At 31.2% G+C, this 25188-nt stretch overlaps 6 protein-coding genes across 11 annotated transcripts; 3 read left to right on the top strand and 3 right to left on the bottom strand.

Annotated features, from left to right (window-relative positions):
- The first annotated feature begins 2497 nt into the window (after nucleotides 1-2497).
- LOC109600671 (homeobox protein unplugged) lies at nucleotides 2498-6059 on the top strand. The gene is made up of 3 exons (XM_020016849.2): nucleotides 2498-2996; nucleotides 5601-5761; nucleotides 5815-6059. Exons 1-3 carry the CDS (start codon nucleotides 2531-2533, stop codon nucleotides 5908-5910), a joined length of 723 nt encoding a protein of 240 aa, XP_019872408.2. The 5' UTR covers nucleotides 2498-2530; the 3' UTR covers nucleotides 5911-6059.
- An 824-nt stretch (nucleotides 6060-6883) lies between these two features.
- LOC109600664 (MKI67 FHA domain-interacting nucleolar phosphoprotein) lies at nucleotides 6884-8117 on the bottom strand. The gene is made up of 3 exons (XM_020016843.2): nucleotides 7757-8117; nucleotides 7422-7704; nucleotides 6884-7364 (listed from the first exon to the last, which is right to left on the bottom strand). The coding sequence occupies exons 1-3, from the start codon at nucleotides 8027-8029 to the stop codon at nucleotides 7114-7116; spliced, it is 807 nt and encodes a 268-aa protein (XP_019872402.2). The 5' UTR covers nucleotides 8030-8117; the 3' UTR covers nucleotides 6884-7113.
- Nucleotides 8118-8326: 209 nt separating this feature from the next.
- Nucleotides 8327-11513, top strand: LOC109600663 (tetraspanin-13). 2 transcript variants are annotated; one of them, XM_020016842.2, is made up of 6 exons: nucleotides 8327-8485; nucleotides 8538-8705; nucleotides 8926-9144; nucleotides 9200-9322; nucleotides 9552-9658; nucleotides 10462-10552. In XM_020016842.2, the coding sequence occupies exons 1-5, from the start codon at nucleotides 8426-8428 to the stop codon at nucleotides 9624-9626; spliced, it is 645 nt and encodes a 214-aa protein (XP_019872401.1). In that variant the 5' UTR covers nucleotides 8327-8425; the 3' UTR covers nucleotides 9627-9658; nucleotides 10462-10552. The 2 variants fall into 2 exon arrangements, with proteins under 2 accessions (XP_019872401.1, XP_019872400.1); XM_020016841.2 differs by lacking the exon at nucleotides 9552-9658 and having other exon boundaries at nucleotides 10462-11513.
- Nucleotides 11514-12106: 593 nt separating this feature from the next.
- On the bottom strand, nucleotides 12107-13367 carry LOC109600669 (uncharacterized). Its single transcript, XM_020016847.2, has 2 exons — nucleotides 12711-13367; nucleotides 12107-12656 (listed from the first exon to the last, which is right to left on the bottom strand). Exons 1-2 carry the CDS (start codon nucleotides 13231-13233, stop codon nucleotides 12217-12219), a joined length of 963 nt encoding a protein of 320 aa, XP_019872406.1. The 5' UTR covers nucleotides 13234-13367; the 3' UTR covers nucleotides 12107-12216.
- A 959-nt stretch (nucleotides 13368-14326) lies between these two features.
- Nucleotides 14327-15792, bottom strand: LOC109600648 (uncharacterized). The gene is made up of 2 exons (XM_020016824.2): nucleotides 14901-15792; nucleotides 14327-14845 (listed from the first exon to the last, which is right to left on the bottom strand). Exons 1-2 carry the CDS (start codon nucleotides 15664-15666, stop codon nucleotides 14409-14411), a joined length of 1203 nt encoding a protein of 400 aa, XP_019872383.1. The 5' UTR covers nucleotides 15667-15792; the 3' UTR covers nucleotides 14327-14408.
- A 1512-nt stretch (nucleotides 15793-17304) lies between these two features.
- On the top strand, nucleotides 17305-24677 carry LOC109600675 (uridine phosphorylase 1). Of its 5 annotated transcripts, none has more exons than XM_020016852.2 (7): nucleotides 17305-17826; nucleotides 22222-22345; nucleotides 22454-22615; nucleotides 22671-22856; nucleotides 23199-23337; nucleotides 23390-23583; nucleotides 24021-24624. In XM_020016852.2, exons 1-7 carry the CDS (start codon nucleotides 17798-17800, stop codon nucleotides 24201-24203), a joined length of 1017 nt encoding a protein of 338 aa, XP_019872411.2. In that variant the 5' UTR covers nucleotides 17305-17797; the 3' UTR covers nucleotides 24204-24624. The 5 variants fall into 5 exon arrangements, with proteins under 5 accessions (XP_019872411.2, XP_049820705.1, XP_049820707.1 ...); XM_049964748.1 differs by lacking the exon at nucleotides 17305-17826 and adding an exon at nucleotides 19784-19949 and having other exon boundaries at nucleotides 24021-24677; XM_049964750.1 differs by lacking the exons at nucleotides 17305-17826; nucleotides 24021-24624 and adding exons at nucleotides 19784-19949; nucleotides 23637-23872.
- The last annotated feature ends 511 nt before the right edge of the window (nucleotides 24678-25188 follow it).

The following is a 25188-nucleotide window of genomic DNA, read 5'->3' as shown; positions in this document are numbered from 1 at the left end:
ATTTTGGATTAACTCTGTTATTAATGTGTTGAACTTCAAAAGATTATTATGAACACATACCTAAAATTTAAAAACATGATTCCCAAATAAAATATTTTCTAAAATAATTTTCTTATAATTATAGAGAATTAATTAATTTATCAATAAAACGTAGAGGAGTATTTAAGTCTTAAAATAAGTTTATAAAGACAGATATTTTTTGAATAATATTTTTTTTATTTATACAATTTAAACAGGAAAAAAGTCAGATTGGTTTATTTAACTTAATTTATAAAAAATATAATAAATTTTTTGCATTTTGTTGTTTTATATAAAATAAATATGAAATGTTTTTGTAAATTAGCAGGTTTAGTTTTTTCTTATTAAATTGACATAAAGGTAATGTAGATAAGAATTAGATATACAGTAGTGGCGATAATTATAGAAATTTATTAAAATTTATTAAAAATATGAGCCTTACTCCTTAAATTAGAATCCGGCATATGCGATGTAAACAAGTAGACATGAATAAGAGTTTACAACTAAATCAGTCATTCGTTTCCTGTATTAATAAAAAAGATAAGAAAGAAGGCAAGTGGTAGCTACCAAATATATTCAACGAGTTTGAACAATTTGAAAGGATATCGATAAATGAATAATTCGAATTAAAGCCAAACTGAAGAAAGTGGAACTTGCTGAAACTTAGTTCAGAGACTGTGAGAAGAAGGTTAGGGGATGAGAGGTTTGTTTAGCTAGAGAACCCTGCTATCTAGTAACAATGTGAAAGCTCGATTTCGGTTTGCTCAGGATCACATCCACTGGACCTCAGAACAATGTTGATGGCTAGTTTTTAGTGATGAGTTTAGTTTATTTAAAATGGTTGATTAGCTTATGTTAGGTATCATTCAGGGACAAGATTACACAAAACGTTTATGATCCAATTATGGCATGGAATGCTTCTCTGTTTCTGGCGTAACGCTCCATCGCCGTATAGGTCACACGTACCATTTTATGTAAAGGAATATATTAAACATGATATATTGAAGAGACGATGCCATTAATGTGTTTCAACACAATAACAATCCTGAACACAAATCCAAAATTGTGGGAGATTGGTTAACAGATCAAACCAACAATATTTTAGCTTGACCAACGCAGTCTTCATGTGACATCCCTAAATAACACTTGTGGGACTATTTTGTTAACCAAAAAATTTACAAATTTAAACGAATTCTTTACACGAATTCGAGAAGCTTAGAGTGATATGGGCATGACATATATTCGGAAATTGGTCGAACCTATAATTCGGAGATCTATTGAAATTATAAAGCAAAAAGTATAATATACAAAGTATATAAGTATAGTATAAATAAGTACATTACTTATTTAGTCAATAAAAATTCTTTTCAAAATTATAGTTGCTATATTTGCTATATTTTATAGAATAAGAAAACATTAGTTTTTAGAACAGAGTAGAACAACATCATTAAATTAATATTATATAAAAAGCTCATATTAAAAATTTTTTACAAAGGTTTGATTTTAAAAATTGATAAACAGAAATCAATTAGTGCTAATTGCGCAGCTAAAAGTTGTGAAATCGCCCTCCAAAAATAAAATCACTCGGATGTATAAACATAGGAAGCAATAATTCACGCCCGGTGTGCATTATATTGTGTTTTTACTGCGTTGGAAACGTATTAGGTTACAATGGTTTAGGTGGCAAGCTGTCTGTCCCATTTTGCGCAACGTTTGACATTTTCGCCAGTTTCAACTTATTTTCGTGTCGCATCCTTTGTTTTGTTCTTTGAAAGGTCAGACCTGTTTCGGTCATTCGAAGCAAGTGAATCAAACTATTGTAATAACAGTTATTAATAAATATGATGAATCTGACAATAAATACTTCATTTAAGCCCCCTACATATAAAAGTTGTGGCTCTAAATTCTGGTGCAAAAGCTGAACAAACAAAGCAGTTCCTTAGGCAGTTGACGGATTTATTTAATGTCTTTGGTAGTGTTTCTTATTTATTTTGTACAAACAAGCCACCAAAAGATTTATTCACTGAAACGAATTGTATTAATAATTTCCTTAAACCATATCAAAAAATTTAACATTGATTCTAAATTTAGTGACTTTGAGCCGACACCAAACTCAATCCATCCAAATCATCCGAAATGCCATCACATCTAATGAACATATGTGTTCTGGCGATTTTTCAGCTCATTTCCTCGCCGACAAAATCCGATGTCGCATACTTTAATGTCAATTAGTCCAGTTCACTCAGACAGCTAATTAGAATAATACAACTATAAATACCATTAAAACAAAAAACGAAAATAAATCACTGTGAACCAATGGTACTGAAAAGTGTGAGCACGTACCGCCCACAACCACGCAAGAACAACGTCCCATTGGTCTCCTGAAAATGTGTCACATGTAAATGAGAGATGCTGAAATGCTCCAGGATAGTTCACCACTTAATTGCTTTAACAACTTACTTTAGTCTTTGGTGTGGATTTGAGTTAATCGAGTTGTGTGATAAGCTTGGAGATGCATTTCGTGCACAACATCAAAATGGAATCGGAAGTGCCTTGCGAAAGTTCCGGTTTCGGTACGGTAAATCAGTGTTTGAACTATTATAATTTTCACAATGCGTATTTAAAATCGTGTCCTTTCAACGAGATTGAATATCCGATTCAGGAACAAGTTAATCGTGAACAGTGCGACGGATTCAATCCTTTCCAACACAACTATCAGGATTATTACTGTGTGCAAAGGAACCACGAATATTTATTGGCCAAAGATGACGATACAAGGTGCGTGGGGTTCTGGAATTCCGATCTAAGGATGCTTAACCAACAACTCTATCAGAATACTGATCAAGATTGGACCGCAAGAATTGATTCTAATTATTGTTTTAATGAAACCGATGGCTTTCATGAGAATGAAGCTTTTAATGAGAGTTATATTGAGGAGAGTTTGGAAGTGAATTCCCCATGTTCAGATGATTCAACAGGTAGAAATTTTATTATTTAATTTTTTTCTTTTGAAGTAATTCAAATTTATTTATTTTATTTATTTTTTAATTATATACATTTGTATTAAGTGTATTTTCAAAATAAGGGACGCAGTTTCAAATTTGAAACTTATAATCTTTTGAATTATTTAATGAATATAAAATATATTATAATATATCGTATAAAGAATTATACGATTTTTTAAATTATTTATTAATATTTTAAATTTTGGATTAATTGTATTAATATTATTAAACATTATTTAAGACTTAAAACATGATTTTACAATCAATTATTATTGAATAATATTTTTGTAGTTAAAAATTATCAAATTACTTTTACATTTATAACTAAAAATATTTTTCTTTATGAAATTCTGTGCTCCACATCAAATCACTCTACAAATTCTTATTAATTCTTTTAATCAGATATTTTCTTTTTGATTTACAAGTGATTTCGATTTGTCGAGAAGATACATCAGACATAAAGCACGATTTTATTGTCTAATGAATATAAAATATATTATAACAAATTATTCCTTTATATGATTAATATTTTAAATTTCGGATTAACTCTGTTATAAATATATTGAACTTAACAAGATTATTTTATGAATAGTGAATTAAAATTAAAAAAAAAATTCTGCGAGAGATATTTTCTGAAATAACTTTCTTATAATTATAAATAATTAATTAATTTATCAATAAAGTGCAGAGAATTATTTCTGAAAATAATATTTATAATTTAAAGATATTTTTACAAGAAAAATACTTACAAAATTGACAAATATGTTATTATTATTAACATATTTTTAAAGTCAGGTATTATTTTAATAATATTTTTACAGTTATATAATTTTGACAGGAAAAAATTAAATTGGTTTATTTAATTTAATTTATAGAAAATGTAATAAAATATTTTTATAAATTTTTCAAAATTAAAATCAAACTCTTGAATTATTTTTATTACATTACTTTTACATTTAAAACTAGAAATATTTATCTTTATGAAATTTAGTACTCCACATCAAACTGATCAAATTCTTATGAATTCTCTTTCGTTTTTTGTTACCACAGGAGGATTGAGAAGAAAATTCGATATTTTAAGATGAATTAAAAGGCATAAACTTTTTATTCAGGATTTTATTATCTAATGAATATAAAATATATTTCAACCAATTATTCCTTTTTAGGTTTTTCTAAATTATTTATTAATATTTTAAATTTGGGAATTTTGTTGAACTTCAAAAGATTATTATGAACACAGACTTAAAATTTAAAAACATGATTCCCAAATAAAATAATTTTCTTATAGTTATAGAGAATTAATTAATTTATCAATAAAACGTAGAGGAATATTTTTAAAAATAATCTATACAATTTAAAGATATTTTTTCAAAAAAAAAAAAAAAAATATTTACAAAAGTAACAGAATCAAATAACGTATGTTTAACTTAACAAGAATATTTTATGTAAAATTGTTATTATTAATCATTATTTAAGTCTTAAAATAAGTTTATAAAGTCAGATATTTTTTGAATAATATTTTTATATTTATACAATTTAAACAGGAAAAAAGATTGGTTTATTTAATTTAATTTATAGAAAATGTAATAAAATGTATTTACAAATCTTTCAAAATTAAAATCAAATTCTCCAATTATTTTTTTATCAAATTACATACATTTACAACTAAAACTATTTTTCATTAGGAAATTTAGTATAGTACATCAAATCACAATTTAACATTACATAAACCAAATTGTCTGACAATAATCCAGTAACTTCCGATCTCCAACAGAAGTGTCCAAATGTTCTCTATCATTTCTCAGTGGCCGCACCACAAAAATAAAAAACTTAACTAACCGATATGATACATTTATTTTTAATACTTTGGCACGGATAACGTTTCGCAGTGACACCACGGGCACCATAAATCAAAATCTCACAAAACAACCTATTTGCGTGTGTCCCAAATTTTGAGTGCATCTGTTGTGCCGTTTCCTCATCGAAAATCAATAGGGTGTAACACTACGGATTATGGGTTTAAATTTCTGACACGTTTTCTGTGGGTGGTCTTCGCAGATTTTTGTCATACGAATTAAAAACGTATTTTGTTACGCCACTGTGAAATAAACATGATTTACTTTTTAACGTCGGTGTAAATTAAGACATAAAGCTGATTTATTATCTGGTACAACCCATATTGGTTTTGTATTCCATCCGTAATAAAAATTATTTATAGGATTGCTATGAGTCAGTGAAAGAGGAGTAACTATTTTTAAATATTGCAGATCTAATTCGAACAGGATAACTGTTTTATATTATTCATTGTGTTAGTAATATAATGCGATTTGAGGTTTGCTGTCACGTCTTTTTAGTCACGGTTTCTATGTAATTTTAACAATAATAAAATGCAGAAATACTAAGTTTCATTCATACAGAAATTTGCACAATTTTCAGCAAATTCCCATTTCAATTAAGCGATCAAAAGAACCGCTAGAATTAATGTCATGGTTTTAAAATAGTTACATTAATTAAAACTTGAGTTTTATTGCGCAACTGGATTAAACTGTTTAAGAGTGTGCTATTTTTTTGTTTCAGATATAAAACAGGCAGATTATGGAAACAAGGCAAGGAAAGAACGAACCGCGTTCACCAAAAATCAAATTAAAGAATTAGAAAAGGAGTTTGAACATTCAAATTATTTAACAAGACTCAGAAGATACGAAATTGCTGTTGCGCTAGATCTTACTGAAAGACAGGTAAGTGAACGAGTTATATTATTGTAGAAAATATAATAATGTTTATGTTCTAGGTAAAAGTTTGGTTCCAAAATCGAAGAATGAAGTGGAAAAGGACTAAAGGCAGTGATCATGGAACAAAAGCCAGACAGTCCAAGAAAAAAAATTAGCTTTAAGTTATTTGACATATGAGTTTATTATATATTTGTAAATATGATTTTCGTAATAAAACTATTATATACTTTTTATTATATACTCCATAAATATAATGCAAAAAATATTATAAAGTTAGTATCAAGGGGCACCTAATGTGATGTAATCAAATGTTTTAAAATTTGGAGGATAATTTGTTTATAAATAATGAATATACAGTGAAAGTTTTAAATGAAAAAAATTAATTTTAACCGAGTTATTTGGTATTTCCCGAGTCAATAAAAAAGCCCTCCCCTGCTGCAGTGATTGCTGCCAAATCAAAAAAATAATAATATTATTAAACTAGAAGTTATTGTCTATATCTTTACCCAGAGTTTAAAGAAAAATGTCGAATTTTGTCCGAAAATTTAATGATTTCTGACCTGCCAAACAACTGAAAAACAGAAAAAAAATTAAACGATCCGATGATTTGTCTTACAAGTTACAAGTGCAGCAAATTTGAAAAATTTAGTTCCGGGAAAAAGGTGTGTAAAGATAAAATTACTGATTTCATTGTTATTCCAAGCCTATATAATTCAATTTCCTCTTCTTCAAAAAGCACCTGTTGGAGATAATATAATTATAGATGCAGTACAATTTATACCGATACTCAAAAGGCGCATGACAGCCTCTAATGTCTATTTATTTCAAATGCATTTAGAATCATAGGCTCAGAATTAAAGTAAGAAACACCATATTCAACATCATAGCAATTTTGACTACTAAGCCTCAAGAACTCTTTTGATAAAAGTCACACTTTGTACAAGTTTTATAAATCATTAAACTGATAATTGGATAGATAAATCACAATAGGCTGTAACTAAAAAACTATTTGAGATATTCATTTGAAATTTTAGTATGTTATTGAATTGAATGTATAGACTATGCAAAATTCAATTATTAGAAATTTTACACTAGGTGTGCCCCTTAAGATATAATAATACACATCTGCATGTTCAAGTATATTTTATTTTAAAAAAGAAAATAACTATGCATATCAATTATATTTATACAAAATATAAAATATTTTTTATTCAAAATACTTGAGTAATATTTTGTATGGTCACAATCAAATTTAAGTCTGTAAAGTATGCATAGAACATTAACAAAACCAAAGACTATATTATACATGTACAAGTGAACTTAGAGTTAACAATGTGAAAAATGTTAGATCTTAAAATTTATTTAGCTGGATTTAATTTTTTTACACATTTTAAATCTGTATCTACACCTAATTTTTTCAGTTTTTCCACCTTTTTAGATAACTTAGATATAGTTTTATTGGTTTGTTTTTCATGTTCTTCAGGTGTGATCTTTCTGTTTTTGTGCACCATTTGTTTTGTCCTTCTTGTTTTTATCGTGTATGAAATTTTTGAACTGCTTTTGCCATGGAAAAGTGATTTGGGCCTTTTCTCATATGGAACAAACTCAGCTGCAACCAACAATAAATTTTAGTCAAAAATTTAAGTAAACCAAACAAAACTCTTACCAACTACTCGTTTCTTGAACATGAGATAATTGTTCATGGTCTCAGCGGCGATTTTTGCAACTTCTGGATGCTTAAACTCGACGTAACCAAATCCCTTGCTGTTACCAGTAATTCTGGACCGACCCACTTTTACATTGGTCACTTTACCAAATTGTTTAAAGTAATTTTTGATTTCTTCTTCATAAAAACCATGGGGTAAATGCGCAACGTAAATCAAACCTCTTTTCGATTCAGCCTTTTGTTTCTGTTGCTTCCTCAACTCACTTATCTTTATTTCACCAGACTAAAAAAAAAAAAATATTAAAAACAAATTGATAAAGACATTGTTAACTTACATCGATTTTCTTTTTTATTGCTTCCGTTTCTTTTGCTACTTTTTTCTGTTCGCGTTTCACTAGAGCCAAGGTGACGCTTTTAGTTTTCTTCACAGGTTTTTTCTGAACGACTTTGGCTGGTGTTGCATTTTCAGTTTTCTTCACTGGCTTTTTCTGAATGCCTTTGACTGGTGTTGCATTTTCAGTTTTAGTTTTCTTAGCCGGTTTTGTCACGGGCTTTGCAGGTGCTGAAGCTTCGGCACTTTTGGTTTTCTTTTGAGTTACTTTTGCCATATTTTCACCATGTACTTTAAACTTAAACAACAAATACGTGGTTTTCACGTGTTTATGTTTTCAAAATGACTGCAAAAAGAAATAGGTTAGATTTTTTAGGGGATAGCATTCCTGATGTTGGCGACACTGATGACAATAAAAATTAGCGAAATACAATTATTGTTTCGAACTCAAAACTGTGTTTTATTATTTTTAACAAGCGTCAAAAAATACCAACATTCTACAAAATTACAATTTGATTTACACGTCATCATAAAAATTAATAATTAAATAATCTGCGTAACTGACAGATGTTTGCAACTAACTTCGGATCAGTATCACTAGTGATTTGACAATTCCGTCGTCCAATTCGGGACGGAAAGTAATTTATTAGTTTTATCTTTGATTTTTGCCAAAATGTGCGGCGGTTTTACGTGCTCGAAAAACGCTTTGATTTCTTTAAATGTCCTTTATACGGTAAGTTGTATGTCGCTTTTATAAATTGCGCAATATTGATCTTTGATTTTAGGTTGTCGCTTGTATTTTAATAGGGGTTGCGGTTTACGGAAGGGCCGCTTCTATCGTCACTAGTTTACCCATAGTGAGTGGCATTTTAGCATGTGGTATAATACTGATGTTTATATCAGTTTTGGGGCTAGTTGGAGCCGCCAAACACCACCAAGTCATGCTCTTCTTTGTATCCTTTTAATATAATAATTAACCCACTATCATATAAACAAACTAGCTCTCATTGTATAACGTGGGTGTCACTAATCTAATCTTTTTATCCTCTTTGATGTTTAACATAACACTCATTTTACATAATATACATAGGAAGAACATCATTAACAGTGTACTTTTTCTATTTAAATTTAGGTCATTTAATCTTTTATGTACTTTTCCTATTAAATAAATAGTATATGGTGATTTTGTTCCTGCTCTTCCTGATCCAGTTTTCTGTAGCCTGTGCCTGTTTGGGTTACAATACTGAGCAACAAGCACAACTGGCTGAGCAGGGTTGGACAAAAGTGGACAACATGACAAAATTAGAAGTACAAGAAAGCTTCAAGTGTTGCGGTTTTGAACCAAAAGTTGACAAAATACATAGTCATCCATCATGTGTCACTCAGATACATGTATGTATAAATGATTTTACCATAAGGTTCTTTTGTATAACAGTTTCATTTGCAGAAAACCTGTTGTCCCTCTGAAGATAAATGTAACTGTCCCCCTTGCATGGAAAAGTTGCAGACAACCATTAATTATGCTTTTAAGTTATGTGGATGGATTGGATTATTCTTTAGCTTTACAGAGGTAAGTGTTGGGATGGGAGAAAGGTGCTTTATTTAAAATAATTGGTCAAATTTTACTGTAAATACATAATTTGTTGTAAGTTTTATATTTCAGATTTTTTAGTAAATATTCAGTTCTAGTATAAAACTTTTAACCTTAAATTAAAATTCAGACTAACAAAATGGGTTTCTGTTTGCAAGTTACTAACAGTATCTAAAAAAATTATTGGATATGGTGCATGTTGTTTCAGTTTATGGGAGTGTTGTTAACGGTGCGATATAGGAACCAGAAAGATCCTCGAGCGAACCCCAGCGCTTTCCTGTAGTCAACTAACTAAAATGGCTCCAGTTGAATTCGGTGGGTTTTTGGACGTTTTACTAATACCATCATAAATATTGAATATTATTTCGATTGGCAAAAACGTTTTGTATATATGCATGTCATGGTTTAATAGAAATCGTTTTTATGCATGTCTAATATCTAATTAATGCATGAAACTATTAATTGATGGTGTTAATTGTACATATTAAATTGGATCGCTAATTTATTATTTGTACATGATATGAAATAAAATAAGAGAAAGTTTTAACTATCTATTATGCACAAATTTATCATTTTTTAATTTTATGGGGCACACCTAATGTGATGGCCTAAAATATGTTATTTTTGGGAATGTTTTTGAAGAAAACTATTGTACCAAATGTTTTAAAATTTAAAGGATACGTTGTGTATAAATAATGAATACACAGTAAAATTTTCAAATAAATAAATTTAATTTTAATTCACTATCTCCTAAATAAAAAAGGTACTCAACTGCTGCAGTGATATTATCTATACCTTTACCTATTTTTCTAAAAAAATATTTAAATTTAACAAAATAGACTGAAAAAGGATGAATTTTGCCCAAAAATATAATATAATTATATATAATTTTGAACAACCAATTTTTTAAATAATTGTAAAACTGGGTGGTTATATACAAAATAAGCTAAAACAAAAATTTAAGCAGCAAATTTGAAAAATATTTTCGAAAAGGTAAAATGCTTTAATTTTTCAAAATTCCACACTAGGTGTGCCCCATTAAGCCATTAGTGAGGAAGGAACAGCTTATATTTTTAAACAATCCCGTTTTATAAATAAATATAGTTGTGTTTTTTTAGGTCGTCGGTCTGTTTTTGACGAGGCATTACCGCAACCTCTCCGATCCCGAGGAAAAACGGGCCACCGCAATATTCCCCCGTCATAATTTTACGTATTGATCTAGTCATAAACGTTTAAGCCAATCACTATATTGCCATACCAAAGACCTTTTATTTGTAATATTTAAATATGCATCACATAAAATATGGAAATTATGCACGTGATTATTGTGGTTGCTGATTAAACCGGCTCAATTATTTTCATTTCATTTTCAGTATTTATTGAACTAACAACACGGCGTTATTCATCTAGTTCATAAATAATATAATGGCTTCGTTTTTTGGTTAATGCTAAAGGGATGTTTGCAACAAGATAAAGTTAGCGTTATGAATGTACAGATTTCTTTGTGCAAAACCGCATTCTCCCTTCATGTTTTAGGTAATTGTAAGGTGCTCCAAATTGTTTGCTCATTAATCAAATAGGATATTTAGTCATTCAACAAACTGCACCACTTTATTGTAAATGAAAAACATTGTATAGTACTTTGAATTTAAATGTTGATGTGATGTGGATTAGCGTTTATACTACTGTAACTGTTGAACCAGTGTTTTAAAGGCTGTAACTAGGAGCAAAGTATTTTGAATATACAATCTATTTCTATTTATTTAGATACATAGATTTAGATTATAGAGTTTGCATGGTAGTATCCCGTATAGTGGTATATTTTTCCATATGGAGCTTAGTTTTATTATTACAGGGCGGAGAACAATAATTATAGCTTAATTAAGTACAAATTTTTGCTGTTTTGCTTTGCTTTTAGATTATAATTAATTTATCGATCAATTTATTGTTACTACTGTGTTAGGAATAGACATTCCAACGGCGACATTAACTGACAAATGTGGCTTAAGATCTCTTACTATTACTGTTCATATTATAGAATTCAATATTAATGTGTAAAAATTTTCATCAACCTGACTGATTTTAAAATTGATTAATTTTTTATTCAGACGTTATTTATATTTTATATTGTACATATATACTATTTCATTCAATAAATATGTCATCATCACATTGTTTTTATTTCAATAATTAATAAAAATTAAATTTACAAGGTAATACAAGTTTTTGTTGTAGGTCTGGGGTCAAACAAACCCCCAATCATCTCACAGTCCTTGACCTAATTTCAGCAGGGTTCATTTCATCAAGATTGATTTTAATTTCAGTTGACGATAAAATTGGATTATTTTGTGACATTCGTATTATCCAGTTATTGATTTTCTTCCAAAATTTGTTTACTCCGACAAATTATTTCGGAACTACTACTTAGCCAGTTTTTCTAATCTTTTTAATAATGGGGGAAACGATTGACTTATTTAACCGTAAACAACTCTTCTTGTTTCTCTCGGCATTGATATCGCTGAATTTCAATTTTTCTCACAGTTTCATTTCGATCAATAATTAAATTATTATAATAAACAAAAGGACGCTAGTAAATAATGGATTTAAATTCACAAAGAGCAATAAAATATCACAAAGTAAAAAGTTGCTATAAATTTGTTCATTTAATTTAAGATCTTCATATTAAATTTGTGTAATCGTAAAGACTGAACTATTACAATATTTGATAAAATATAAAATGAGTAAGTAAAATATCAATTTAAAATTCTCTTAGTACTTTATTTGTCTATTTACACACCTACAAATATTAGTAAGTACGCAAACCTAAAACTAGATGTTTCTTCCATTCATCCCACTTAAATTATTAAACAAATTTATTGGCGATAGAAATAATCGACGTAAGGCGAATGCTTGTAATACTTATTATACTCCTGGCTACCCAAAAGACTTTCCTGGTCAACTCCTTTGTGCCTGCCGTAGACGTTACCGTTGGTGGCGTATTTATTCTCTCCGAATTTACCGTGATCGGCAACGTTTTTATCAACGAAATGATCGTTTACATAATGTCCACCGTTTTTGTGCAATCTCTCCCCATATTTTTCATCGTCGTGACCACCCTTGAATGATTCAGCCTTGTTTTCTTTGAATTGTCCGGATTGTCCATCGAAGTTGAAATGACCGCCTTCATCGTCGGCCTCGTCATAGTACTCTTCTGTTTTTCCAGATTCGTCCTTGTGGTGGGAGTGCTTGAAACCTTTCACTATGTGGCCCTTCTTGTGTCCTTGCTTTTGCTTCTCTTCTCGACCATTCTTTCCTAAGATAATTAAAATGACGTGGTTAATGAGTAATATTACAAAAAAGGTATTACCTCCTTGGTCGTAGAACTTGCCGCCCGAATATTGCTTCCCATCACCAATAACTTCCTTCCCTCCTTCCACATCGCTGTAATACTCGGAATCGCCTTTGCCTTCTTTCAAGGCGAACTGATTTTCATTGTACCCATTTTGACCGTGTCCGATCTCTCCACCGGCTCGACCGTGCGCCTTTTCATAAACCCCATCATTGAAATTCTCCTTTCCGTGCTTGTAAAGGTTCCTATCTTCGTACTGACCACCTAGAGGATAATTGTATCCACCGACAATTGGACGAGCATAACCAGCCCCAATTGGTGCGGCATAACCACCGTATCCTCCAGAAATATACGGCACTTCTCCAACATATTTACCATGAATCTGACCGATCCCGGACCTGAATCGAGGACTTTCGATGTACTTGGGCACGTATTCCGGTCCCTCGTACCCGTAACCGACTTCCGGGGGATAATAAGTTTCCTCTACGGTGTATGCGAAAACCACCCCGCACAAACTCGTCAGAAACACCAACCGATTCATCTTGTGTGTGAATGGAATACTGATTTTGTAATGTCACACTTTACGTATTTATACCAAATGATCTGGTTGATTAAGTTTAATCCGATTGAAGAAATTTTGGTTTAATTGAAAAAAGTATCAACCTTTAAGGTTAAATTTACTTATATTGTTTCGTTCAACCTTCAATTACGCGTTATATTCTTGTGGTGTTTTTCTTCGGTTTTTTCTAGAACTAATGTCGCGAGATCGTTTTTGTTGCGTTGATTTTGGTTTTGATTTAATAAATTGGTATTGTGCAATATCGTTATATTTTTTTGTGAAATGTTACGCCATGAAATATCATTTTAATTAATTTGAAGAAAAAAAACTTGAACCCAAAATAAATAAATATGCGTGAAAAGTGCTTTTTGTATATCATGTATTTATCTGTATATAGTCTATTTTAAAGTCCCTTAAATTTATTTCTAAATATTTGTATTACTAAGTCTATTTTAATAAATGATAAAATGTGCGTCAAATATTTTTGTGCAATTCTTATTGGTGCATTCATAAAAACATGTTATATTTGTATATAAATATTTCCTAGGAATTATGTTTCTGGGAATTACTAAGTCTCTTTTATTGGAATGATAAAATGTGTATCAAATATTTTTGTGCAATCCTTATTTGTGCATTCATAAAAACATGTTATATATATATATATATATATATATATATATATATATATATATATATATATATATATATATTTATATATATTGTACAACATATTATTTAATTTTGATAAATAAATTTCAGCATTTACAAAAATCAAAAAAATTTTTTTTCAAGCACATTTTTTTTAATTTCAAAAATTTTATAATATATAAATATTTATTATTCCGTTAGACGAAGAGTTAAATAATAAAAGCGTAGTAACAATCAAAATCAATAAAACTTTAACGATTTAAAAAAAGAAACCAATATTAACTGTCAGTTTTTTCTTATAAATACCAAAATTTTAGATGTAAATTGAATTATTCTGTTTTGTTTTTACTATTGAAAAACACATCTTTAATCAATACTTTTATTGAATAATTTACATTTTTGTATAAAATATTCACATTACATCGATCAGTGGTGTATATCTCTAATTGAGTGTGATTTACATAATTTACAAATAAATATTACGAATATTCAATTTTTTATGCCAATCATCAATGATAAAAAGGCACATGGTAAGGATGATGTTTGTAGAATCTGCTATTCTCCTGATGTCCCAAAAGGCTCTCCTGATCGAACCCGTTGTTTTTACCATAGACGACACCGTTTCCTGCATATTTATTCTCTCCATATTTGCCATGATCAGCATTGCTTTTGTCAACGAAATGACCGTTTTCATAGTGTCCAGCTTTTTTGTGTTCGCCTTCTTTGAACTTCTCATCGTCGTGACCTCCTTTGAACGATTCACCAGCTGATTCGCCGAAGCTTCCGGACTTTCCGTCGAAATTGAAGTGATCGCCCTCATCGTGGGATTCGTCATAGAACTCTTCAGTTTTGCCGGACTCGTCTTTGTGATGGGAGTGCTTGAAGCCCTTGATTTTGTGGCCTTTTTTGTGAGTGGACTGCTCTTTTTTCTCACCACCGTTCTTTCCTGTAATAAAATATTAATGATCTATTTATTTTAAGTTCAATATTGATGTACAAACCTTCTTGGCTGAATTTTTGTTCTCCATGGTATTGTTTTCCGTCCCCGATCACTTTTTTGCCCCCCTCAATGTCGCTATAGTATCCAGAGTCGCCTTTACCTTCCTTAATTGCAACCTGTCCTTCGGAATATCCAGCTTTTCCATGATTAATTTCTTCTCCCTTTTTTCCGGATTCTTTCTCATACACTTCATCGTTCACATTCTTCTTTTCTCCACTGTAAATCTTCTTGTCTATTTCTTCGCCACCATACGGATGATGGATTCCCCCACCGATGAATTTGCCGCCTCCAATAATCGGACCAACACCTGCTCCAAGACCGATTCCACTTCCTAAACCAGCACCTCCAAGCTTGCTGAATCCGGCGCCTCCTCCGAATCCCACTGGTCCCACTTTACTCAGCCCAATTCCTCCGATAGGCCCGATTCCTGCTTCCACACCTCCGATAGATCCTTCGTATCCCCCTACTCCACCGATTCCACCGATCGAGGTGTACTTTCCTCCGCTGTAGCCTCCACCAAAACCACCTACGCTGCCTCCGTAACCCCCGATCCCACCGGCGCCGCCTTCAAATCCTGCAGAAGCAATTTTTGTCGGATAATATCCACCTTCGACGAAATGGTAGCCGTGAACGGGAATTGATGAGGCTGCCGTTTTCATCACATCCTCAGTTTCGTACCTATACTTGTAAACCGGTTTCCTGTACAATTCGTCACAAGAAACGACGCCGAGAAGGCAGAACAAGATACTAACAATTTTGTATTGCATTTTGATTGTTGGTGCGATTCGAACTGATGCTGGAGAAGGTGGTGTTTGTATTTATAGTAGAAATTCGCCATGTAACGACGCGGTCCGTTGGTTTCTTTGTCGGGGAATGTGTCTTAGTTGTGAGGGGTTAAAAACACGTCCTTCAGTTACATTGACATGACTAATTCAGGAAGTTTACTTTAATTTCCAGGATTGTCAAAAAATATTTAGGTCGACGTTATTGGCATACATCCGCGAATTTGTAATTGGATATTATTGCATGAAAATGTTTTTTTTTAACATGTCCCGTTGTTAGCACATTAGTTTTAGCCACATGTCAAGGGTGTGTAAAACTGATTTTACACTGATCTCAGCTGTGGTGGTGTCTTTGAATATTGTTAAAATTTTGCTGAAAAATCTACATAAAAGTTTGTAACTTTTAAACAATTTTTAATTAGTCGTAAGTACTACACTAGTACTAAAAATTGAATTATATAATAAAATAATGGAGAAGGATACGAAAGGATACGAATTATCCTCCTCCTTTTCTGTTATCCTGGTACAGCAGGAATAACGATTTCTTGCCTGTCGCGTTCAGTACGGCAAGGAATATAGTCAAATAAACCTCAGGTAACCCAAACATAATTTATTACGTTCATTAAACTAAACCAATTTCAACTGCGTCACAAAAAAATATTAATTAATCTCTTAAAACAGCCCGCCTTCAGTTAAATATATAAATTTCTCAGAGCCACCGTAAAAGAAGAGCAGTCAATTTATGAGAAACTCGAGACAAAGCAAGCAAAAATCTCTGGATTCTGCACGAGCAGGACACCAGAAGCCCTTCGCACATTCCGCATAAGATCCCAAAGGAACACGTTACAAAAGCAGGCAAAAACCCCGCAATCCTCGCTGGTCAGGACAACAGAACGAAGCGGAGATCGAACGGTCCGAAAGGATAATCCTGATCCTGAATTCTCCTCGCTACGTTCCTGGTTCGATTCGTCTCTTGCGTTTATTGTTTATCCACTGAATTATTGATGCAACAAATCGAGCAATCGATGAAATTGCGTCCTTGACGAGCTATTGAAAATTATTGAAAGCAAAATTTGTTTGGAATGTACTAACCGCAATGTTTATTTGAGAGTTCGAGGAATTTCAATTTAGTGAACTGATTACTTGTTACAAATAGGGATTAAATTATTATTTTACTATACATGTGATTTAAACATAATATAGAACTTTGAACATTTTGCTTTTAAAAGTTCTAATCGTTTGAGGCAAAATAGAGTTGGTTGATTCTAGATTCACGGATTATCCTGCGAAATAAAGCAGGCAAGAAGTTGTGAATCCCTTCGTAGCAGGATAACATAAACGCATGATTACATTTTCAGCATAATTTTCAACACTTCCTATGAAAAATGTATTCCATAAAATTTTTTGACACCAATTTTTTAAAGTACACTTACGATTTAATAATATTGTTTTGTAATATTTTTGAAAAAAAAAATTAAAAGCTTGTTCTTAGAAAAGATAATGGATATCGACAACCAAATCAAAATATTTGTAAATGAATTATTGATAAAGGTTGCATTCTGGTATTTAATAATTGTATTTTTATTAAATATTTTAAAACATCATGGATATTTCCCCAATTATTCCTGTTAATTGACTAGCAAATAATAGCAACAACCATAATAATTTTAAAAGACGGCACAGACATCTGCAAATTAGTTCCACCAAACCAGCACACAACAATTAACCATCGTTATTCCCATTCCGTTGTCCATAAACAGTAAGAGTTTGCCGTCCGATCGGACTGCTCACACCGGTTGCCATTGATTTCCATTCTCCCATTATCCCGCGAAGGGAACAACAGGGAGAGGCGCGCCAGGCAAAGAACCCCTAACCGTTGCTGCCAGGATCGCAGGAATTCAGAAGCGTTGCGACGACCAATCAGACACGAACGCCCTTAGTTTCGGTGTGGTCGATTCCCCGTTCTGCTGGTGGCGCTCCCCCGATTATTAGTTTTACTTAGTGGTTCCCAGTTATGTTTAGGTTTGTTTAAGTCCGTTTACGATCGCCGATTTTGTTCTGGCCCGTTTTCGAGTTTGAGTTGTCCAGGAAGGCCGCCAAAATTTTCAACTACAGGATGTCGATTTCTGAGGAGGAGAGGGACGAGTAAGTACATCTGCACTCAGGACTGTCAGCAGGGATTTGGTAAACCGATTGTTTGTCCATTTTTCTGGTTGTTTAAACATTTGCGGTCGCATAATTGCTATGACACAAAAAGGTTTTATACAGGATTACATTTAGATACGTGCCAGTGATCATGATTTTTTTTTCAATGCTGATAATTTTGTTTATTACGAACCTATCAACGTTTAAAAACAAATAGTCACACCCTTAATGAAAAGTTACCATGGCAACCACGTCAAAACAGGAAATGTTGACTATTTTCAATAATAAATTGTTATAATATTGTTGGTCGACACTGGTATTTTTTCCTAGAATCAATTTCGATTTTCAGACTGAATAATCAGGTGGATTAATGTTATTAATATAATTTTATCTAATATCAATTTTATAAGCATCTAAGTGGAAAATAAACCTTTGATAATAAGAATATTGTTTTCTATTAAAATGTTTTTAATGTTAACATCTTAAATATTGTTTACTATGGTAAGTACTGCGAGTTGAGTTTGCTCCTTGAAGTAAACGAGGTTCCAAAACTTTTTTTTATGTAAATATTGACCACCAATATCTATTTTTGTGGAAATAACGAATTTTTTGGTAATAAATAATGGCTCATTACTCTAAAATTACTCGATCTTAGCCAGCAGAATAATCTTAGACAAGATAGTGCCTATATGGTATTATTTAGACAATTTGAACATACTAAGTTTATGGCATAGTCACACTCTTGGTCCATTTTAAAATTTTAAATAAGTTCTAATTATGTAAATGGTTAGAAAAATTTATTATTTAATATTTGAATTAATTTTATTTTAAGTGACGTTCCCTAACCTTCTTCTCACAGTCCCTTAAAACTAAATTTTAGCAATATCCTTTTCCTCCTGATTGACTTTAATTTGAGTTGATGATAAGAATAGATTATTTTTCGATATTCGAATTATTCATTTATTTACTCTAAACTTTTGAAACTTGCAGAAAATTTTTCGTAGCCACCACTTGCTCCGTTTTTCAAGCTGTAAACTCTTAACTAGCAGATGTATTTAGGACGCATTTTTAAATAATTATAATAACTAAAATGGTATATAATCGAAACAGATCATTGAAATGTTACGTAGTAAAAATGCTGCTAAGTAAAAATTTGCTATAGTTTTGTCCAGCGGAAAGTGAAAAAGTATATATAAAGTTAAGTTGCATATTGGACACAGCAATAACAGAAAAAGCAATAAACATTTTATTTACTAGTCCAATTTAAGTAGTAGAGGTCATATTTTTAATAAATGTTAATAAGTTGTTATAATTATGGCCACTACTATATAAATTTTTTTATCATTGATTTTAATTGTAAAAAATGATTATCTAATTTAAATGTATTTAGTTATTTTTAATCTTACTATAAATAGTGTGATTATTAATTTAGTATTTATTTAGTAATGCTGATCGTGACCTACATAAGTTCAGTAATGATTCTATTACTTAACTGATCTGTCAAATTTGAATATAAACTTCGCATTTCTTTTTATACTCTGCGGGTTTCCAAAAACATAAAAAAGGAAACTTCTCCTTATAAAGGGTAAGATAACCAAAATAGTGTTATAATAACGAAACTTTTGTTTAATTTAGAAATATAACGCATACAAATGAGAGTATACGTTTGGTAAATTACTTGATTATAAAATATTAACAAGATTATTTACGTAACTGCAGTGTATAGTAATGTACAAAATTTTATTTATTACTATATTGTTAACCGTACTGTTTTTAGTAGAATAAATATTAAATATTTTAAATTGAGTAATCTGATTAAATAATGATTAAAACATACATTTTTTATTTGTTTATTGCTTTTTTCCACGTCTTATCATAATCACATATAAATGTGGGGGTACATTTCCTCCACATATAAACCCACGATTGAATGCATTCTTCCAACAATCGCACGATACGAATCGTATCACTAATCGCACAATGTCGACAAGTGAATGTGCCGCCGATTACAATGAGAAGCACGATAATTTTTGTCACTACAGCGATAACGAAGAGCAACCGGAAAACGCAACAGTAGAACGTTACCGTTGCAAGGAGGAAACGTGCAACGTTACCAAAACGAGGTATTTATACAACACATCCACATTCGACAAACAAAAGTACGGACCTGTACGAGAAATTTGGGGCCTAACGCACGCATTCGTCAAACGAAAAGTGCTTCATCAAACCATAAAAGTGCCGTACATAAGCGCAACTCGTCATTAACCGTACGGCTTTGATCCCATTTGGAGGCGAGTCGATAAAAAGTCTCCGATAAACGGCAATGTGTATTAAATATTGAAGTCGTGTAAGTAATTTTCGTTTTGTGTCCGGTTGGAAAAGAGGCGAAATGTCGAGGGTTGATTGTTCGCGGTGCAAAACCGACGATTGTTCTGTGCGGAACGAAAATGACACTGAAGGAAACGATACGAGGTAATTAACTTGAGGACGATCAATATTCTGCGTCTCCACTTCGTTGCTTGTTATTATTTTTAAATTTCTCTAGTAAATATCATTGTTAAGATTCAAAGGCTTTTGATGTATTGAAACATTTTTATTTCTAGAATATGAATTATCGTTATATTTCTCTATTCAGCATATATTTACTTAGTTACATAAAATTCCTGACGGTGTCAGAAATTTATCCTTGGTCAAACTCATTAACGTTTTTCTAACGGTTTATACAGGAATTACAAGTTTTTGTATTTCGTCTTACAAACGTTGTTTTGGTGTCAAACTGTATAAATAATAATTAATGTCATATATCGTATATTATTGGTTGTTGATAAACAAAAAATGTTTGACACTGAAAAATATGTGATGTCATCTCTTAAGTTTAGCACAGACAATCAATAGATTCTAATCACTATTCCATTAATTGTTCAAATAACAATTACACCAATATATGTTGTAATTTCCAAATCTGCATTTGGTTTTGAGACTACTTTATTCTAACATAAGTTGTTGTTTTCTTGTGCTAATTTAAAATTCAAAGCAACAAGATCGGTTTTTGAATACGAAAGGAAAGAACCTTTTTAAAAGACTCCATTGTTATCTTTGCTCCATTGTCTTGATACAATAATACAGTTGCAGTGACAGCTGCGTAACGTTGAATAGAATATTTTTAATTTTAGCATCATAATATTTTTTTATCCTTATCGTAATCAATTTCATTACTGGACGTAGTTAAGATTTGATAAATTACGAGAATTAAAGGCCAAAGGTACCGACTAAAACTAGATAAGGGTATCAATGTAATTTTTTATTTTCAATCCTAAAGATAACCGAATATTCATGAAAAATAACACATGGAAAATAGAACATAGCTGAATTATTTCTATTATAATCGGTAAAAACTAGTCAGAACTGCATTAAAAATTTAAAAACTAATAAATTTAATTCGGCTTATTTAAACCTAGTTCTTCAAATAATCTTAATAGATAAAACCTTAAGAATTTATTTACAAATTAAATGCGTATTACTAATTGTTTATGTGAACAAATTTTGTAGACGTCAAAATTACACATCTATCATTGCCAAATATCAACAAGTAGATAGACATATTTGTTGTTACGAGAAAACTTCCAACACAATTATTATAATGTTGTTATACACGCAATTATTATGTTATTGATAAGACCAGATGCTGTAACTTAGATAACAATTTGCGCATACCTAAAACTAAATTCGAGGGTCGCTTTAAAAAGTAACGAACTGTGGCAAGAGCAGATACCTGCTCCTTTAGTTGTGCTCCTTCCGGTTTTGTAACGGCTGCTTCAAAATGTCCATGTGCCAACTGATTGTTAATAACAACGGAAGTGGTGATGAAATCGATGATGATTTAAAGGAAAAAAGGTATGGTGTGATTTAACATCAACGTTGCAATTTCCCTATAGGGTTTTCCCAGAGATATATTATGTGTTTCCCCACTTGTTTTTATTATGGCGTCTAATAGATAAAATTTTATTAAATGAGTATATTTTTTTATGGTACAATAGAATAAAATCTTTTCAATTCAGCTTTTCAACAACCTTAATTTTAATTTTAAATAACTATTTTCAACAATGAAATCTATCTATATGTATTATGAAAGAAAAACATTGATATAATTATTAAAAAATGTATAGTTTGGTAAACATAAATATTGCACCAATATTCAAAAAGGCGGGTGTAGAAGGAAAGAAAATTTTTCATAAAATGTATGTCTTATGAACGGTTTATCAAATTTCTAAAAAACTACTGTGTCAAAAAAAAGCTGTCCAAACAAGCTGTAATAACAAGTTTCAAATGTTATACCTATAAAATTTATTATAAATATTCTAATATTTGATCTAATAATTTACTAAATCATTGCAGATATCCCGATGGGACTGTTCGTCTTAGAAACCCCCACATCGAACTCATGGACCAAGACATTTTGTACCATCTGGCTCTTGGCAGTGAATCCCACGATCTTGTCGAGATGTTTGGTGATGTAAAAGTAAGTGTTTAATACACATTACAAAAATACTCAATCGTTTTAGCAACTAATCCCATTAATATGTTAATGTGGAAGCAGTTCCATAATATAAATATTTGCTAATTTTAGTTCGTCTGTATGGGAGGAACACCGAAAAGAATGGAGAACTTCGCTTACTACATAATGAAGGAAATCGGCCACAAACTACCAACCGGCACAACCTTATTGGACATTAGTCAATATTCGTACCGTTACAGTATGTACAAAGTAGGACCAGTATTATCTATAAGTGTAAGACCTTCAGCCACACAAAAAGTGTCTGGTATTCACCCAAATTATATTTCAGCACGGAATGGGTGTACCATCAATCGGAATATTGCTGCACGAAATCATCAAGCTGATGTACCACGCGAAGGTGAAAGACCCGATCTTCTTCAGGATCGGAACCTGCGGCGGTATTGGATATGAAGGCGGCACCGTCGTCATTTCCGACAACGCCGTCGATGGCATGCTTAATAATTACTACGAAGTGGTACGTTTCACATTTCTTTGTTGCTGGAAACAATTTGTCTGTTGCAAAAACCGTAAAAGGTACTATTAGTAGTGAAACATTCGATTATACACTTAATTAATCAAGGTTGATGGCGTGGATTAACTGTAAATGTAATAAATTGCAACACAATGGATTAAAAATTATCCATGGTACGTCACATAAATATCCATTTGAGTATTGTGGAAATTTTTTATTGATTACATTCGTATCATTCGTACTTTAAAAATATTGTACTTGTTATCTTAAGTATTCCTGAATCGCAAGTCATGTTTTCTGACCTTCACAACATTTTTCGTATTGCATCATGGTCCTATTTTGCAGCCAATGTTAGGGAAACTGGTGAGAAGACCGGCCAAACTAGATAGGAAACTTGTAAGGGAACTTAAGGCACTGGCTGAACCTGAGGATCCTTATGAAACAGTCGTTGGTACCACCATGTGTGCCATTGACTTCTACGAAGGTAAATGGGAACACTTAGTTGGCTTCTTCTGACTCTTAACTCCTTCTGTTAGGTCAGGGAAGGTTGGATGGAGCGTTCTGTGACTACAGCGAGCAGGACAAGATGGAGTATTTGAAAGGGCTTCAGAAGCAGGGTGTCAGCAACATTGAAATGGAGGTGGTACCGTTCGCCGCCCTCACACACCACGCCGGAATTAGGGCGGCAGTTGTTTGTGTCTCGCTTCTCGATCGGCTCAAGGGTGATCAGGTAAATTAATTCCCTTAATGCAATTACTTTGTTTTAGTCTATGTTTCTTTTAGGTAAGCACACCAAAAAGTATCATGAACGATTGGCAAATCAGGCCACAGGAAATTGTGGGACGGTACATTAAACAATACTTGAGTAGGAAGGGAATGTTACCTTTTAATGGACACAAATAATAATTTATTTGTTATTTTTTAGTTTAAATTAATTTTATTATTGTTGATAAATTATTAGTTTGCATTTGTATTAAGCAGCTTGTACTTATAGTTTGAAAATACACTTTTATTTTTTATTTATTTGTTTATTATTTTGTTTTGTTAAACCTATTATTTTATGTTTACTTTGTTTTTTTCTAAACCTACAGTTAAAGAACAACTCTTATGGAAACTAAGCTAAAACATATTTTGAGATATTTTAGGCAATTTTCTGTGTCTTTTTAGGTTTGTGCGCCTAAAGAAGTGATCAACGAATGGCAGATCAGACCTCAAAAACTGATTTGCAGTTACATTAAAAGGTATCTGCAGATGAAAGGGCGGATTTCTTTCGATGGTCACGGCCCGACTGCCATCAAGAGCCCCCGAAGATTTAAACTGGTGCAACAGGAATCCCAAACTTTTGAATAAATACACCGAATTTGATTTGTTTGATATGTTCGTTCAGTTATTTTTTCGTCATTTTGTTTGGTTGTTCGTGTTTCTTGCACAAATGTTGAATACAATAACTGTTGTAAATACATTTTCATGTACATGAGTTGATTTTTAAGGTAGCTTGTTTGATATATATTTTTTATAAAATGTTTTAGTTTCGTTCGAAATAGATTATGAGATGTTAATTGAAAAAACATAGATAGATGCCATATTGTAAAATTAAAAACATTCTAAAACAGTATGTTGCCAAAGTATTTAAGAGGAAATTTTGCAAATGTCATCAAAAACATATCAAAATATAAGACTCGTTTAAATAATTAACAAGACCATATTAATTAAAACATTGACCATTTCCACAGTCCTCAAGAAAAATTGATGAATGCACCTATAATATATCAGGAATTATATAAAAATAATTATTATAATAAATATGTAGCTTTACTTAAATGGTTGTTATAAAGTTAAGTGTTGCTTGCAAGAATGTTGAATTCTTATGAAAAATATACTAATACATTTAGTATATATTATAATAATAATAATAATAATATAAGTAGCTGTAACGAAATTTTCAAATATAATCTTCTGTACAGTTTTACAAATATCTATGACTATCCTCTTTCAATATATACCAAATTCACCAAAAGTGACAATATATTAGTCCTTAAGATGTGTTAATTAGATGGCAAAAATTAATTATATTTTATGGATAATGGATTTTTGAGTCAATTTTTCTTGAGCCCAGATTCTAGACATCGCTTTTTCAACACAATACCAATAAAAATTGAATGTTCTTGAAACTATTGTTATTCACTTAATATTAAGCATGTTTAAATGTTGTAATGTTTGTAGACGTGTATATTGGACAATACAATTTGTTATTAACTTTTACATATTCAAATTATAGTAGACAACGATCAGTAGAGATGTGATTAAAAAAAAAATAATGAAATAAATGCCTAAT

The sequence above is a fragment of the Aethina tumida genome, chromosome 3, assembly GCF_024364675.1.
Source record: "Aethina tumida isolate Nest 87 chromosome 3, icAetTumi1.1, whole genome shotgun sequence".
In the NCBI taxonomy this organism is placed as follows: Eukaryota; Metazoa; Arthropoda; class Insecta; order Coleoptera; family Nitidulidae; genus Aethina; species Aethina tumida.
This window is presented reverse-complemented; position numbering and strand designations above follow the sequence as displayed.

Coding starts and splice junctions, on each gene's coding strand:
- LOC109600671 (XM_020016849.2), top strand. CDS start 2,531: ATGCATTTCGTGCACAACATCAAAATGGAATCGGAAGTGCCTTGCGAA. Junction 2,997..5,600: donor ATGTTCAGATGATTCAACAG/GTAGAAATTTTA, acceptor TTTTTGTTTCAG/ATATAAAACAGGCAGATTAT. Junction 5,762..5,814: donor TAGATCTTACTGAAAGACAG/GTAAGTGAACGA, acceptor TTTATGTTCTAG/GTAAAAGTTTGGTTCCAAAA.
- LOC109600664 (XM_020016843.2), bottom strand. CDS start 8,029: ATGGCAAAAGTAACTCAAAAGAAAACCAAAAGTGCCGAAGCTTCAGCA. Junction 7,705..7,756: donor CAATAAAAAAGAAAATCGAT/GTAAGTTAACAA, acceptor TTTTTTTTTTAG/TCTGGTGAAATAAAGATAAG. Junction 7,365..7,421: donor GTTCAAGAAACGAGTAGTTG/GTAAGAGTTTTG, acceptor TGTTGGTTGCAG/CTGAGTTTGTTCCATATGAG.
- LOC109600675 (XM_049964748.1), top strand. CDS start 19,807: ATGTCGACAAGTGAATGTGCCGCCGATTACAATGAGAAGCACGATAAT. Junction 19,950..22,221: donor TGCAACGTTACCAAAACGAG/GTATTTATACAA, acceptor AAATCATTGCAG/ATATCCCGATGGGACTGTTC. Junction 22,346..22,453: donor AGATGTTTGGTGATGTAAAA/GTAAGTGTTTAA, acceptor TGCTAATTTTAG/TTCGTCTGTATGGGAGGAAC.
- LOC109600669 (XM_020016847.2), bottom strand. CDS start 13,233: ATGAATCGGTTGGTGTTTCTGACGAGTTTGTGCGGGGTGGTTTTCGCA. Junction 12,657..12,710: donor CAAGTTCTACGACCAAGGAG/GTAATACCTTTT, acceptor TAATTATCTTAG/GAAAGAATGGTCGAGAAGAG.
- LOC109600663 (XM_020016841.2), top strand. CDS start 8,426: ATGTGCGGCGGTTTTACGTGCTCGAAAAACGCTTTGATTTCTTTAAAT. Junction 8,706..8,925: donor ACCAAGTCATGCTCTTCTTT/GTATCCTTTTAA, acceptor TTAAATAAATAG/TATATGGTGATTTTGTTCCT. Junction 9,323..10,461: donor TATTCTTTAGCTTTACAGAG/GTAAGTGTTGGG, acceptor GTGTTTTTTTAG/GTCGTCGGTCTGTTTTTGAC.
- LOC109600648 (XM_020016824.2), bottom strand. CDS start 15,666: ATGCAATACAAAATTGTTAGTATCTTGTTCTGCCTTCTCGGCGTCGTT. Junction 14,846..14,900: donor ACAAAAATTCAGCCAAGAAG/GTTTGTACATCA, acceptor ATTTTATTACAG/GAAAGAACGGTGGTGAGAAA.